General features: G+C 47.8%; 1 protein-coding gene across 1 annotated transcript in view; it reads right to left on the bottom strand.

Annotated features, from left to right (window-relative positions):
• The window catches only part of PDE4B (phosphodiesterase 4B), a 309783-nt gene that overhangs the window by 268765 nt on the left and 25031 nt on the right, over positions 1-15987 (bottom strand). Inside the window, exons 2-3 of the mRNA XM_064147443.1 lie at positions 4336-4449; positions 2393-2628 (exon numbers count right to left, since the gene is read on the bottom strand). Coding sequence (XP_064003513.1) covers positions 2393-2628; positions 4336-4377 — 278 coding nt within the window. The 5' untranslated portion in view covers positions 4378-4449. The remainder of the gene's footprint in view (positions 1-2392; positions 2629-4335; positions 4450-15987) is intronic.

The raw sequence follows: 15987 nt of genomic DNA, 5'->3' as shown, positions 1-15987 counted from the left end.
GTGTATAGCTGTACATACTGTAAATACCTGCTTGTATATTCTGCTAAGCTGTACAACATATAAGCTTCATTCAATTTCCAGAGCCAGTTGAGTCCAGTCTGGGTGATTTCTAAAGTGTGGGGGGAGTGGTAACACTCAAACCTTCACAGTGGGGCACAGGATAGAGGACAATGCTAATCAAGACAAAAGTCCTTGACTAGAACTTAAACAGATAATGGAAAGATGAGGTCACTTTTCTGCCCAGACTAGCTGATGCCCAAGTCAGAAAGGTGAGGGGATGCAAAGACTCCTATAACAATGTGTTGGAAGGATATGGCACCACAGCAGCCAACATCTCCAGGCTCACTGTGTGCCTGTAAATAGATTCAAGCAGAACAGATCATAGAATGGTTTAAGTTGGAAGGATCTTCCAAAGGTCATCTAGTTCAACCCCCCTTCAGTCAGCAGGGACATCCTCCACTAGATCAGGTTGCTCAGAGCCTTGTCAAACCTGACCTTGAATATCTCCAGGGATGGAGCCTCAACTACCTCTTCAGGCAACCTGTTCCAGTGTTCCACCATCCACATGGTACATAACTTGTTTCTAATATCCAGTGTAAATCTGCTCAAGTTTGAAGCCATTGTCCCATGTCCTATCACTCCAGGCCTTTGTAAACAGTCTCTCTGCAGCCTTCTTGTTTCAGGTACTGAAAGACCACTATTAGGTCTCCCTGGAGCCTCCTCTTTTCCAGGGTGAACACCCCTAGCTCCCTCAGCCTGTCCTCATAGCAGAGCTGCTCCACCCTCAGGATCATTTTCACGGCCTCCTCTGGGCCCAGTCCATCTAGTCCTGTCTTTCCCATGTCCAGAGCTCCAGAGCTGGATGCAGTACTCCAGGCAAGGTCTCGCTAGACCAAAGTGGCAGAATCCCTCTCTCCATCTGCTGGCTTCTTTTGATGTAGCCCAGGATGCTCCTGACCTTCTGGGCTGCAAGTGCACATTGTTGGAAGCTGCTTACTCACTTCAGGAGATCAGCAGCAAAAACCAGAGTAAGAGTGTGAGTGGTTTCTCTCTGAGTAGCACATCAGTCAAGTAAAACGCACGTTGAACGACACAACAGGTAGAGATTGATTCTGCTTTAACGAAGAGAGGAGCAGCAATGCCCTCTTGTGTTACAAGGGGAACTAAGGAGAAATCCATTGCAATCCCTCCCCATTTTCCTGCATCCTTCATGTGCATTCAAGGAGCAGAATCAATTCATTTCTAGAAGCACATCACAGGAAAAGGCTCCTGAGCACCTTGCAAGAATACAAATTGCTGCAAATGGGAACACTCCTAAAATGCTCAAAGTAAAGCAACCCTTTTATTGTGGAAACTCACAATCCATCCCAAATTAGCTAACTCATTCTGCTCCATTTATCCACAGCAATTAAATGCAAATACTGAACAACAGCCCCTGCTGCTTCCTCCTTGATTTCTGTATCTATTCAAGGGCCGAGTTTTAAAATCCTATTTTCAAGAAGAAAACAGTTTTAAAACGACTGTGACAAAGTAATTTAGGATGTCCTCTGTTATTGTTCAAATGCAAACTGAAATGCCAGCCCTGAAAAGTGCTGAGCTTCACAGAAGCTAAAAGTAGATTCAGACTTGGAAAAAACAATGTGAACATGTCTCATAGCCAGCAAATGAAACTGAGAGTGCAGCATTTAAAAACCAGAATCCAAAGCACATTTGAAATCTGAAGGTGACAGTACAGGTTTCAGTGTAGCACTGGAATGCCATTTCACACGGCAAGCTGCACATCTAACCTCATTTCACCAGTGAAATCCACCCTTGTGATTCCAACGCAAGAGCACTCGGGACGTTGCCTTCCTCTCCTCTCTCTAGATGAATTTCCCTAATTTGGCACTCAACATTCAGTTTCTCACCTCTCAATCACCCCCTTTTAACCAGCTCCCCAATAGTTCTTCAGGACTTTTCTTGAGCTTACTATCAGACTCAAATGCTTTTGCAAGCCTTTCTTCAAACACTTGGACAAGAACTACCCAGAGAGATACAGCCTTTTACTTCCATCAGTTCTAGTCAACCACCATGCTGAATTCTTCTGTCAGTACAACAGCAGTAACACAAATCCTCTGGCTAAGACCACAGTGCACAACAGAGGACTTCCATGAAGATGCATAAAAAGATGGACAGAAGAGGCTTTGCTGGCAGTAGACTTTCAGGAGGCAGCAATTCCTGCGTAGATGATGTCGACGCCACACCAGCTGATTGAGTTCACCAACACTGACTAGCATACACAAGATAACTATCCAATGCATTGTCAAAAAACAACAACAGCAAAACCTATCCAAAACTACAAAGCAATGAAAACTCAGCCACGTGGGACTCATAACAAAGAGAAGCAGCTTACCAGTCTTGGTAGGCAGTGATGGCAATGCTCGGAGGTGTCAGCAGCGGCAGAGTTGTTGGTCTGCAGACAATGTCCCTGTCCGGTGTCTTGGCTTTTTCTGTTTGTCTTTGGGACAGTGGTGGTAACTGCAGATTACCAGAACAACACCTCCTTCCTCTCCAGAGGTCTATGCCCAGGGCATGGCTGGAGGTACTGTAGGACTTACTCAGTCCACACTCCAGGTAATCCAGAGAATTCTGCAAAGACAGGAAAAGCCACTGAGGGTCTGCATATCCACGAGGATAAAACACATTCAATTGCTGTTCTACAGCCATGGCCACTCACAAAATGTAAGTGTGGGCTGAAACCTGACAGTCTGCCTGAGCTGTGTTGGTGGTGTTATCAATTTACAAATGAATCTCAGCATGGTAAGAGCTGAAAGGAATCTCTGGAGATCATCCAGTCCAGTCTCCCTGCTAAAGCAGGGACATCAGCAGCTTGTCCAGGATCACAGTGGCCAGAGGGGTTTGGAAGCTCTCTAGCCAAGGAGACCCCACAACCTCTCTGGGCAGCCTACTCCAGGGCTCCAGCACCCTCACAACAAACAAGTTTCTGCTCCTCTTCAGATAGAACCTCCTGGGTTCCAATTTGTACCCACTGCCCCTTATCCTGTCACTGGGCACCACTGAGAAGAGCGTGGCCCCATCCTCCTGCCCCTTTAGCTCTTGAGATACTCCCTGCCAGCTGCCAGCATTACACTGACCAAAGACCAGTGAAGCTCTGTATCACTCCTCTAAACTTCTCATGGTGGGAGGGCTGGTTTGCTTGGTTTTAAGTGCACAGTTTGTTTTCTAATTCTTACATAAGTAACAAAAATCTCTAAGGAAAAGAGCAAGTAGCAAAAGCAAAACCAGCTGATACTTACAAAATAAGGCAAAAGTAGCTTTTTTAATCTGCTTTTCATAAAGTGCTGGGGAAATTCACAGAATGGTTGGGGTTGTAAGGGATCTTAGAGATCATCCAGTTTCAATCCCCTCTGGACCAGGTTGCTCAAGGCCCTGTTCTGGTAGGGTATAAATCCTGCCAGGCCGGTCAAAGGAAGCACAACGCTTTGAACTCATTGGCCAGAACAATGGTGCTAGTGCCTGTTGGCCATGTTTGATTTTCCAACCGAAGTATTTAAGGGGGATGATTTAGAAAACCATGCCTTGCCCTATTCAGGCTTTCTGCCTTCAGCACCGAGCCCTCCTGCCTCTCCTCGTTTGCAGCTCGTTAAAGACAGCCACGGGTTGCGGCTAACGTTAGTGGCTTAGCAGCAACTCCTTCCCTCTGCCTGAATCGTTCAGTATTTTACCCTGGGATCATTCTCGTGAGTTTGAAAGCGTCTTTGATGCAGGAGACTTACTTGGGGACCAAAAGAGTGGTGAGTACATCTGCTGGAGTGAATGCCAAGACTCCATAAGCATAGTTACAAGTTTTCCTGTTATCACATTACTATTTTCCAAGTTCTGATTGTTTAAACTATTTAATTCTGTGCAATTGCTTCCTGTTGACCAAAAATCCAAAGAACCTCAGAGAATTTCCCCAATTTTAAAATATTAATAATGAAAAAAAACCCACAGAAATTAATAATCACAATTTGTAACTATTATTAATTTCCAATACAGCCCTATCAAGCCTGGCTTTGAACACTTCCAAGGCTTGAAGCATCCACAGCCTCTCCAGGCAACCTCTTCTAGTGCCTCACTAGTCTCATGGGGAAGAATTTCTGCCTAATGTCTCATCTGAATTTGGCTTCTGCCAGTTTGAAGCCATCACTCCTCATCCTGCTACTCCATGCCTTCATCAAAAGTCTCTCTGCAGCAATCCTGTAGCCCCCCTTTGAATCCCAGAAGGTTGAAAATGTGCCTAAAAGTAAATAATGAAAAATTAACAAATAGATGGTGCCTGTAGAAGAAACTTACCTCATCTGCAGTTACTGTCATGACACTTCTGCTTTTCTTCATTATCAAGATTTAAGTGCAACTCGTTAAAAAAAACCCTCTTGTTATTAAATCCAACTTCTTCAGAGATGGAACCTGAAAGAAAAAACCAAACCAAACTATTTTTGACTAATAAACTGGTTTTAATGATAAACTGCAGTTAACTGGTACTGTCATAGCTGAATGGTAACTTCCTGGCCATTTCATCTGCACTTGGCTGGGTATGGTGGGCAAGTGTCACTCTCCCCCAGTAAAAGGACAATGTAATATTTAGTAAAATCATGTTAAAAGTAACCAGCATTCACAAGCAAGTCCTGAGACATGTCTAGTGCCGTGGGATCACAGAATCATAAAATGGGTTAGGCTGGAAGGAACCTCAAGGATCATCCAGTTCCAACCCCTCACCATAGGCAAGAACACCTCCCACTAGATCAGGTCATCCTACCTGGCCTTCAACACCTCCAGGGAGAGTGCAGCCACAACCTCGCTGGGCAACCTGTGCCATTGTCTCACCACCCTCACTGCAAAGAGTCCTTTCCTAACACCTAGTTTCAATCTCCCCTCTTCCAGTTTAAACCCATTCCTCCTCATCCTCTCATTACAAGACTTTGTCAATAGTCCCTCCCAAGCCCTCTTGTAGCCCCCATCAGATACTGGAAGGCCACTCCAAGGTCTCCTCCAAAGCCTTCTCTTCTCCAGGCTGCAGAGCCCCAACTCTCTCAGCCTGTCCTCCGAGCAGAGCTGCTGCAGCCCTCTCAGCATCTTTGAGACCTCCTCTGGACTGGCTCAAACAGTTCCATGTCCTTCTTGTGTTGGGGGCTCCAGAGCTGCACACAGTACTTCAGGTGGGCTCTCAGGAGAGCAGAGTAAAGGGGCAGAGTCCCCTCCCTTGCCCTGCTGGCCACACTGCTGTCTGGGCTGTGTGTGCACAATGCCAGCTCATGTTGAGCTTTTCATCAACCCAGACCCCCAGGGTATTTTCCTCGGGGCTGCCACCCACTCTGTATCTGTGCTTGGGATCAAAGCCCATAGATTCTGCTTGCAGAGAATTTTCCTTCCAACAAGCCTTTTTTTTCAGAAGTCCAGCACAGGAGGTCTCCAAGAACAGCCTGAGTTGGCCCTCAGAGGAGAAAGGAATTAGGTTTCTAAGTTAGTCTAAGATTTAATTCTAACTCTCTAACATATATTTGTTGTTACTCCCTCAGGCACGCACCACTTCAGCCACGAAATTACAGCACTCTGTAGAGATGGACGCTGCAGCCACCTGGAACTACAGTACTTGAGAACAAACACCTCTGGATCATTTTCAGCTGTCCTATGCTTTCTTGATGTGGATTTAATGCTCACAAGAAGCTATATTCACAATTACAGTTAGAGAACACAGAGGACTGTGGGGTTTGTCCTTCCCCAAAGAGCAGAGAGAGCTGGAGTGCCACATTCTTATGGTGCTCAAGGATACAGTGTAATAGTAGCCCTGGTGGAATTAGGTGATGGTTGGGCTTGATGATCCTGAAAGTCTTTCCCAAGTACAGCGCCAGGGGAGATTTAGGCTTGAGGTGAGGAGAAAGTTCTTCACTGAGAGAGTCATTGGACACTGGAATGGGCTGCCCAGGGATATGGTGGAGTCGCCGTCCCTGGGGCACTTCAAGGCAAGGTTGGACGTGGCACTTGGTGCCATGGTCTAGCCTTCAGCTCTGTGGTAAAGGGTTGGACTTGATGATCTGTGAGGTCTCTTCCAACCCTGATGATACTGTGATACTGTGATAATGTCCCATTTGGAAGGATCACTCTTGAGGCAGAAGAGTGAAGGGGCAGTGTTCATGAACTCCAGTGCTGAAGCCACCACAAAAAGCTGTGCATTGGTTTTCAGCCGTAGTGGTGGTAGAATCCACACAATGTTCATCCTGAGATACCAGGGATTTGGAACTGTGCTCCAATCATCAGCTCATGCAGGCCCAGATCAGGAGAGCAACAAGCAATTTGGATGGTCTGCAAGAAGGGTTGGAGGATCCTGGCCACCTACGCAGGAAAAGGGCATCTTCTTCCCTGCTTCACTCTTCCCTGCCACTGCCAGCAGCTGCAGTCCCAGACAGCAGGCAGCCTGAAGTACTCACTTTGACTGTGAAGCTCGAAGCCCCAGCAGCAGGTCCTGAAAAGCCATCTTAGACAGCAACTGCTGGTCATACAAACCTGTTCTCTAGGGACTCTTCACACTGCAGAGTGGCAGCTCAGTCTGGCCTACAGCCACCACACAGCTGTGCTGCCACAGAATCACTTCGGATTGGAAAAGACCTCAGGATCAACACAGCACTGCCAGCTCATCACTAGATCATGTTCCTCAGCACCACAACTACACAGCTCTGAAACTCCTCCAGGGTGGGGACTCCACCACGGCCCTGGGTAGCCTGGGCCAGGCCTTGATAACCCTTTGGAAGAAGAAACTATTTCTCATGTCCAATCTAAACCACCCCCCCCCGGAGCACCATGAGGCCTTTCCCTCTTTTTCTGTCACTTGTTCCCTGGGAGAAGAGGCCAACATCCACCTTACTCCAGGCTCCTTTCAGGGAGTGGAGAGAGTGAGGACTCTCCCCTCAGCCTCCTTTTCCTCTCAGCTGCTTCCCACCAGCCCTCTTCTCCGAATCCTTCCCCAGCTTTGTTGTCCTTCTCTGGACCTGCTCCAGCACCTCTGAGGGTTCAGCTTCAGCTTCATACCATCACGCCAGTGTTAAACTCTATTTAGCCTGCACCTCTACCTCTCTAAATCCAAAAAGCTTACAGAAAAATCCCCCAGGCTAACTCTCCAGCCTAGCAACTGAATACACACTGAACACAGAGGCCAAAGAACAGGGCAGTCTCCAGTGGTCAGCTGCGCATCCGCTCTTCATGCACAAGACCTGCTCATCACTCTGGGGAAGGAAGGAAGGAAGGAAGGAAGGAAGGAAGGAAGGAAGGAAGGAAGGAAGGAAGGGAGGGAAGAAAGGGGAAGGGAACAAAAGGAACTCAAAGGGAAGGATAAACACACAGCTCCAGCCTGCAGTTGTGGCTGCAGCAGGGGCACCTGCAGCTGTCTTCATTTCCGTGGTCTCCTGGTTTTGAGCCAGAAGCTGCCCAGGGCAAGAGGACAGAACGGGTATGTTACCCCCGAGGTACAACTAACACACTCACAGAGAAGGGGAGATTAAATACGACTGCTACTTACATATATATATACAGAAATACAAAATATATTCAGGGAAAAGGGACATGGATGCAAATTATGTCCAGCTCTCCACTTGGGCCTATGAGGCCAAAGCCTCCCAAAGCCTCCTGCACGCCACAAAGCAGGCTGAGGTGCCCCCTGAAGAGACAGGCTGGCCAGGCCTCAGCGGCCCCCAAGGCTGGGCACACCAGGCCTTGGCCAGGCCAAATGCCCTCCCGCCCCTCCCAGGCCAAAAGGAGCAGCAAGAAGTTCTCTTGCCGGCCAAGGGTGCAAAGCAGAGCCAGCAGCCCAGAGAGGGGAGAGGGTGCCCGAGAACTGGCTGCCAACTCCCCTGACTGTTACTGAGGAACAGTTTACAACAGCCTGCCTGGCCCTCTAAGGCTCTCTGGTCCCCGGAGCACTTGCATCTCCACGACAGGTCAATCTGTGCTAAACCCACAACACTGGGGCTCATACATCCCCTCATGGCCAGGCAAGGTCTTTGTTTGGAGCACTCAGACCCATGCCAGACACAACTTGCTGCCGTCCCAATGCAAGTGCCAGCACACAGGGCTGAAGGCTTCATGCTGCATGAAGCGGCACAGGAGAAAAAGATGAAGCTTTTCTTCTAAAGCACTTGAACAGCTTCCCCCTAGAGAATGATGAAGGGGAGACCTTCTCCTTCTCTTCAGTTCCCTGAATGGAGGTTCTGTTGAGGTAGGAGTCACAGAATGTTAGAAGCTGGAAGGGACCTCTAGAGATCATTGAGTCCAACCCCACTGCCAAGGCAAGATCACGTAGAGCAGGCTGCACAGAAAACATTCAGGTGGATTTTGATAGTCTCCAGAGAAAGAGACTCCACTTCTCCTGGCAGCCAGTTCCATGGATCTGTTGGCCTTTTTCCACAAGGAAAAAGGGATAGGAAACAAGGAAAAGGCCTCAATTGGCACTGAGAGAAGTTTAGGTTGGACATGAGGAACAATTTCTTCCCCAGAAGGGTTGTCAAGCCCTAGAACAGGCTGCTCAGGGCAGAAATCTCTGGAAGGGTTTTCAAAGCCATGGAGACACAGTACTGAAGGGCATAGTTTAGTGGTGACCTGGCAGTGCTGAGTTAATGGCTGGACTTGATCTTAAAAGTCGCTTTCAACCTAAACAATCCAATGATTCTCCATTACTGCCATGGAAGTGCTATTAAAAACCTGGCATGTGGCAGCAGAACCGTGTCCCTTCTCTCTGCAGTCCTTATCTAGCTTTAGAGCAGGCTCAACACAAGACAAGTCACTGCCCTATGGCCAGCAGAGAGGTCAAACTGCAGAGTCAGGAAAAAACCCTCTAGATTAACAGTCTTATTAGTCTCCAACGTCAGGGAGAAACCAAAAAGCTCTGCTACAAAAAGAATTTCAAACTGCCAGTAGACCACAAATTAGATGATCCTGCTCCAGATACAAGGCAGGTAGACATGAACATGACAGGGAAATGTATGCACAGACTGGGAATAATATGGCATGGGTAAAACAAACACACTCTCCTGGAACAGTCATAGAATTGTTTGGGCTGGAAAAGACCTCCAAGTTCAGCACGTCTACCCCAGCCATCAAATCATGTCCCTAAGAGCCATGTCCATACTTGAACCCCTCCAGGGATGGTGACTCCAACACCTCCCTGGGCAGCCTGTTCCAATGCCTGACCACTCCTGCAGGAAATCAATTGTTCCTAGTATCCAACCTAAACCTCCTGTGGCACCATTTCAGGCCATTTCCTCTTGTTACCTCTACAACCTACGGAGAAGAGACCAACCCCCACTTCACTGCAACCTCCCTACAAGGAGTTGTAGAGAGCAATGAGGTCTCCCCTCAGCCCCCTCCTCTCCAGAAAATACGTAGACAAACTTCATAGGAAGAACTAAAGCAGGAGGTAGTTGCAGAAGTAGCAGAACTAAGCAGACCTGTGTTTAATCAAGCACAAGTGTGAGACGCTGAGTGTCCAACTGTGCAGGCTTTGAGATGCTCAATGCAAACAAGCTAACACTAGGACATGTTCCACAGTGGGACTAACAACTGCATCTATCTCCACTTGGCTCACAAACCAACATAAGTAAATAAGCACAAATATAAATATGTCTTCAGGAAAACATCTTTGGAGGAAAAAAAGAAAAGAAGAAAGAATGGAAGTCTTGAAGCATCTCCTAAATGCTGCTGGAGCATTAGTCTGGAGAAAAGGAGCCTGAGGGAGACCTCATAGCTCTACAACTCCCTGAAACAGCCCAGAGAGAGGTCAGGGTTTGTCTTCTCTCCCTAGTACAAGGTGACAAAACAAGAGGAAATAGCCTCAAGTTGCATCAAGGGAGGTTTAGGTTGGATACTGGAAATAATTTCTTGACTGAAAGAGTGGTTGAGATCCAGAACAGGCTGCCCAGGGTAGTGGTGGAGTCACCATGCCCAGAGATGCTCAAGAAATGCACAAACATGACACTTTGGGCCACGGTTTAATGGCCATGGCAGTGTTAGATTAACAGTTGAACTCGATCCTGGATGTATTTTCCAACTCACACAATTCTATGATTCTATGAACTTCAAGATTGGAACCTACAGTCTCAAGTTATGCTGGGGTAGGTATAGGATGGATGTTAGGAGGAAGTTCTTCCCAGAGAGAGTGATTGGCATTGGAATGGGCTGCCCAGGGAGGTGATGGAGGCACCATCCCTTGAGGTCTTCAAGAAAAGACTGGATGAGGCACTCGGTGACATGGTCTTTTTGACTGGATAGGGCTGGGTGCTAAGTTGGACTGGATGATTGTCTTGGGTTCAAATGCAGGTTCCCAGAGACTCTTATAAATTTAATAGACTCAATGACAATTTATAGAATTTATAGAGTGCCCTCCCCTCTTCCCCCTCCTTTCCCCAAAAGACAGGGAGAGAGATAAAGGTAGGGACACCCAAATAAATCAATCTCACTCGATTTGGAAGTTAAAAAGGAAAAGTTTAACTATAACTTAGAAAAGGTATTGGAGGTAGGGGAGTTTACAAAGGATAAGGAAGGGAAAACAGCAAAATACAAAACAGGGATGGATACAACCCGAGCAATGTGATGGTGTCTCTGCCTCGTGGCTGCCACGTGTTGTGCTGGTATGCAGTATGAGTGTGTGTGATCATGAGTGAACGCAGGAAAAGAGAAAGAGACAGGGAGGTCCTGTCTCTTTTATACCACAGGAAGTGGGGGGAGTGGGCTAACCATCACCTGGAGTGTGGCCCACCCCTGGGGAGGGGCCAAGACCCCTAGGGTCAGGTTCAGGGTTACTCCCCCAGGAGTGTTAACCCTATACAATGATCTTGGAGGTCTCTTCCAACCTGATTGATTCTATGATCCTATGATTCTACACCAGGAGACAAGACTTGGAGAGATGGACCACTGACCAACAGAATGTTTCTGTGGAAGCCATGAGTCCTTTTCCACCATGACTTTCCTTTATAAATGTGTCTCCATTTCTCAAAGTGAATTTAACCAGAACATGAATAATTACCAAAACCTCCCCTATCCTGTTCACTGTGCACTGCAGAGACTACCAGAAAAACGTAAGACTTCCGTTAGTCATGACTAAAGCACTGATAAAGTCTGAGTCATCCTCTTCCTCTGTCTTTACATCAAAGATCTGACACATGGGAACATCTCGGGGCGGGGGGAGGGGAACCCACCACATCAAAACCACCCCAAAAAGCCTCAGTGGAGAATTTTCTCCAAGCACATTTTCCCAGTCACACAAATTTTCATTACAAGCAAAGAGTTTCTCTCCACGACCCAAATTCTCCATCAAGAAACCATTTCCCAGGGGAGCAGTTAAGCGTGGGTACCAAGGAACGCCTGGCAGCAACATGGCTTTCAGTCTGGTATCGACTATGAAGAACAGAACTCTTCCAGCACTGCACTGGGGTCTTCCAGTAGACTGGCTTGGACATCTGAGGTAGGATATGAGACTTTTTATCATGCCAAACTGACCCAGTTCTTCCACCTGAAGGTTTCTGTGTTCAGCAAGCATGTTTTTCTATAATGACAGTAAATGCTCCAGCAATCTCAGAATGTTAAAGCCTCATGGAGATGGACTTGATACTGAGGGGCCTGGAGCATCTCCGTGAGGAGGAAAGGCTGAGGGACTGAGGCTGCTGAGCCTGCAGAAGAGCAGCCCCAGAGGGATCTGAGCAATGCTCAGCAAGAGATAAAGGACCTGAGGGGGACAAGAGGATAAGGCCAGACTCTTTTCAGTGGTGCTCAGTGACAGGACAAGGGGCAATGGGCACAAAGTGGAATCCAGGAGGTTCCACCTGAACAGGAGGAGAAACTTGTTTGTTGTGAGAGTGCTGGAGCTCTGGAGCAGGATTCCCAGAGAGGTTGTGAAGTCTCCTTCTCTAGAGAGCTTCCAAACCCAGCTGGGCGTTGTGATGCTGGGCAAGCTGCATGGGTGCCCCTTCTTTAGCAGGGGGGTTGGACTGGATGGTCTCCAGAAGTCCCTTCTAACTGCCCCCATGCTGAGATTCTGTACGAATTCAGCAGGTTCCAAAGTGGTGACTGACAGCAGCGAGGACAAAACTATGCAGCCGCGTGTGACAACGCCTGCTTGTCCTACACAAGGTTTAAAAATAGCTGCTTAACTCACAGAGTGTGAAATCCACTATTTAAAGCCATTCCTAAAATGCATCTCAACATGCAGGTTCTGGTGCGACTTGGAAAACAAGACAGACATCTCACTCCAGCGCTGCCTTCCCAGACAGTTTGGCTTCTGCATGGGCAGGTTTAAAGCCACAGGGGAACGTGACAAGCAAATCAATCCTCTCACACACACACCCCCAGAGATGCTCCCCTCCCCGGGGAAGCACGGAGGACAGGGCAGGACCAGGAGGATTACATTTTGCTGCTGCTGTGGTGCTAGTTCTTTGGATTAACGAAAGGTTTTGGCAAGCAGAGCTGTTTATCTTTCATACTCTAAACCCACAGCCTCCCACTTCGCAAGACACACAAAGACTGAGTGAAAAACAAAACAAAACTCACAGAGACTCAGAACGTCAGAGAATCTCACAGTCACAGAAAGAGAAAGGGTGGGAAAAGACCTTAAAGACTGAGTCCCAGGTCACCACTAAACCATGGCTCTCAGCAACACATTTACAAGACTCTGTAACCATTCCAGGGATGGGGACTCGACCTCTGCCCTGGGAAGCCTAGGATAGCCTTTGACAACTCTGAAGGGGAAGAAATTGTTCCTCCTGTCCAATCTAAACCTCCCCTGATGCAACTTGAGGCCATTTCCTCTTGTCCTGTCAATTGCTCCTTGGGAGAAGGGACCGACTCCCACCTGCCTCCAACCTCCTTTCAGGGAGCTCTAAAGAACCAGAAGCTCTCTCCTCAGCCTCCTCTTCTCCAGGCACTCCAGGGAACCCCAGTTGCCTCAGGCACTCCTCACCAGCTCTGTTCTCCAGACCCTTCACCAGCTTCACTGCCCTTCTCTGGACATGCTCCAGCACCTCAAGGTCCTTCTTGGAGTGAGGGGCACAAAACTGAACCCAGGATTTGAGGGTGGCCTCACCAATGCCAGGTACAGGAGGGTTGATTCTATGACTCTGTCCTGGTCCTGCTGGCCATACTATAGCTGATCCAAGCCAGGATGCTGGTGGCCTTCTTGGCCACCTGAGCATGCTGCTGGCTCGTCTTCAACCAGCTCATCTCTGATCATCTCTTCTGGGCACTTTCTATCCATTCTGCTTCAAGCCTCGAGCATTCATGGGGTTATTGTGACCCAGGTGCAGGATCTGACACTTGGCCTTGTTGAGCCTGTCCAGCTCTCTCTGCAGATGAAGACTCTCACCTCACCTGGTATCACCTGCAAACCTACTGAGGATGCCTCAATGCTCTCTTCTAAATCATTGACAAAGAGATTAAGGAGAAGAGCCCTGAGCAACACAAACCAGCCTGTTCTGCAGTATCATACCTTCCCAGCTGCCAGCAGCACTGCCAGGGCTATGACACAAGTTACCGGGACAATACACTAGCGACAAAATGTTGATCCTTACAGGTTCAGCAGAACCTGAAGATGAACAGGAATAAAAAAGAAAAACCTGAATGGTGAATTCAGGGAGAGGTTTTAGTGAGGAAAGGGTTCAATGGAGGAGGTTTATCTGATCACACAGAGTTATGGCATTTGTGAGCTGGGATTCAAACAGCTCCAAGCTCCCTAAAACTCATCAAAACTTCACAGGGTGAAGTACACCCTCAGACAGGGTGACAGTCACCAAAAAAAAGGTGCTAATCTCAGGTCTGCCTCTCCCAGACAGAACACATGGGCTCTGACTCCAGGCTGGGAAAGCGACAGAAGTTCCTCCAAGAAGAAGCAACCCCACATGGATTTCACAGTGCTGAAAGGCAGGTTGGGGGATAAATAGCAATTGGAACCTGAACTGTGATGGGTTTGTGCTTTACCTAAAACAAAACCAGCAAGCTCAAGATAGGAGAGCAGTACTTTGCCCTCAGATGGCAAAGAAGGTCACAACCTGCTGACAGAAAAGGAAATGGAGGTCACAGACAACTGGTTGCCCAGCATGGCAGCAGTGGCACAGGTTAATGGAGCCTTTCACCTACAGCAGGCACAAGCATGCACGAGGTTTACAAGCTGCACATACAACACACAAAACTTCAAAGAAAGGCCTGGCAAAACTTGCTGCATAAATTAGATTGCCCTGAAAACTCAGCTTCAGAAATGTTACCGTTTTACTTGTGCACCACACACACATCACAAAGCACAGCAGAACTGAAACACTGCAACAGGTTGCCAAGAGAAATTATAGATGCCCCCTCCCTGAAGGAGGTGTTGAAGGTCAGGCTGGATGAGGCCTTGAGTAACCTGGTCCAGTGGTGGGTGCCCCTGACCCCAGTGAGGGCTGGAACTAGATGATCTCTAAAGTTTCTTGCAACCCAAACCATCCTAGGATTCTCTGACTGTGCCTTTTCCCCTCCCACCAATTTAGGCACCAAGTAATGATTCCCATGGGGAGCCCTAAGCATTTATCTCTGTGACTCCTTAGTACTTGGACACAATCTTTCAGCAATACATACAAAAGGCTTCCCCAAATGCCCCTTTTCAGTTCTGTGCCACATTCTTGGGAACAGAATCATATCACAGAGTCATACAGTGGTTGGGAGAGAACCTTAGGGATCATCCAGTTCCAACCCCGCCATGCTATGGGCAGGGACATCTTCCACTAGGTCTGCACAGCTTACGACAGCTCCAAGAAACTCCTTCCCCAGAAAACTCAATCTATCAGGATTTTCATAAATCTCTAAGAAGACTTCACTGCACAACATGAAATAAACACTGTCAGAGGCATCTATTAGTAAGGGTGGTGAGACACTGCACAGGTTTGCCCGCAGCGTCTGTGGATGCCCCCTGCCCAGAGGTGTTCAAGGCCAGGTTGGATGAGGCCTTAAACAAACTTGTCTAGTGGGAGGTGTTCCTGCCCATGGCAGGAGAGTTGGAAATTAAGGTGTCTGAGGTCCCTTCCAACCCAACCCATTCCACAATTCTATGATTAACCTGTGACCTGTGAAAACAGAACAGAAGGATCTGCCCCAGGAGGTTGAACTGGCTTTATTTCTGATGACCCCAGTTCTCACACAAACTCAGTTTGCTGTGGAAGTGCTAAAATCTACTGACATCACCCAGCTAGAGAAGGCATTATGCCAGTTTGTCCTCTTCCAAGGCTGCTGGAAGCTTTCTCCTAACTGCCAGCCTGTGACTGACTGCAAACCAAACCTATTTCTAAGTTCCTGTGTGACCTTTAGGTGACCTTGCCTTGGCAAGGGGGTTGGGCTCAATGATCTCCAGAGGTCCCTTCCAACCCCTACCATTCTGTGATTGTATTTTGCTGGGTTTAAGCTATCAGGTATCTGTGTGATGTGAGAAATTTGCAAATTTATCTACAATATAAATTAAATCAATGTTTTTATTATAACAAGGGAATACTACACAGAGGATACTCCTTGTAGATACCTGAGAAAGTTTGGTTGCAGTTGCGTAGGGCCAAAACATCCTGCTCTGAAAGCCCTCTCCCTTCCCCTGTTACCACTGGGTAAATTATCCTCATCAAAGCAGTGTCTCAACTTCCATTAAGAGGTTTCTCACTGAGATATCACCAAGGTTAAGAGGATTGCAAAGCCTCATCTTTTTCTCTGGCAACCTAATAACTAAAGATGAGAATAATCAGATCTGTCTACTCCAGAAATGGCAGTAACCCTTTGATTCCCAGCAGAGGAGCAATGCCTTTGTTGTTGCTCTTTGCTTCCTCCATGTAACCACAAAGAAGTTTCTCCTCCTGGTCAGGTGGAACCTCCTGGATACCTCCTGTTCCTACTTGTCCTGTGACTGGGCACCACTGACAGGAGTCTGGCCCCATCTTCTTGCCTCCCACCCTTTAGCTC

Source organism: Pogoniulus pusillus, chromosome 8, assembly GCF_015220805.1.
Source record: "Pogoniulus pusillus isolate bPogPus1 chromosome 8, bPogPus1.pri, whole genome shotgun sequence".
Lineage (NCBI taxonomy): Eukaryota > Metazoa > Chordata > Aves > Piciformes > Lybiidae > Pogoniulus > Pogoniulus pusillus.
The sequence above is the reverse complement of the archived record's forward strand: the minus strand, read 5'-3'. Positions and strand labels throughout refer to the sequence as shown.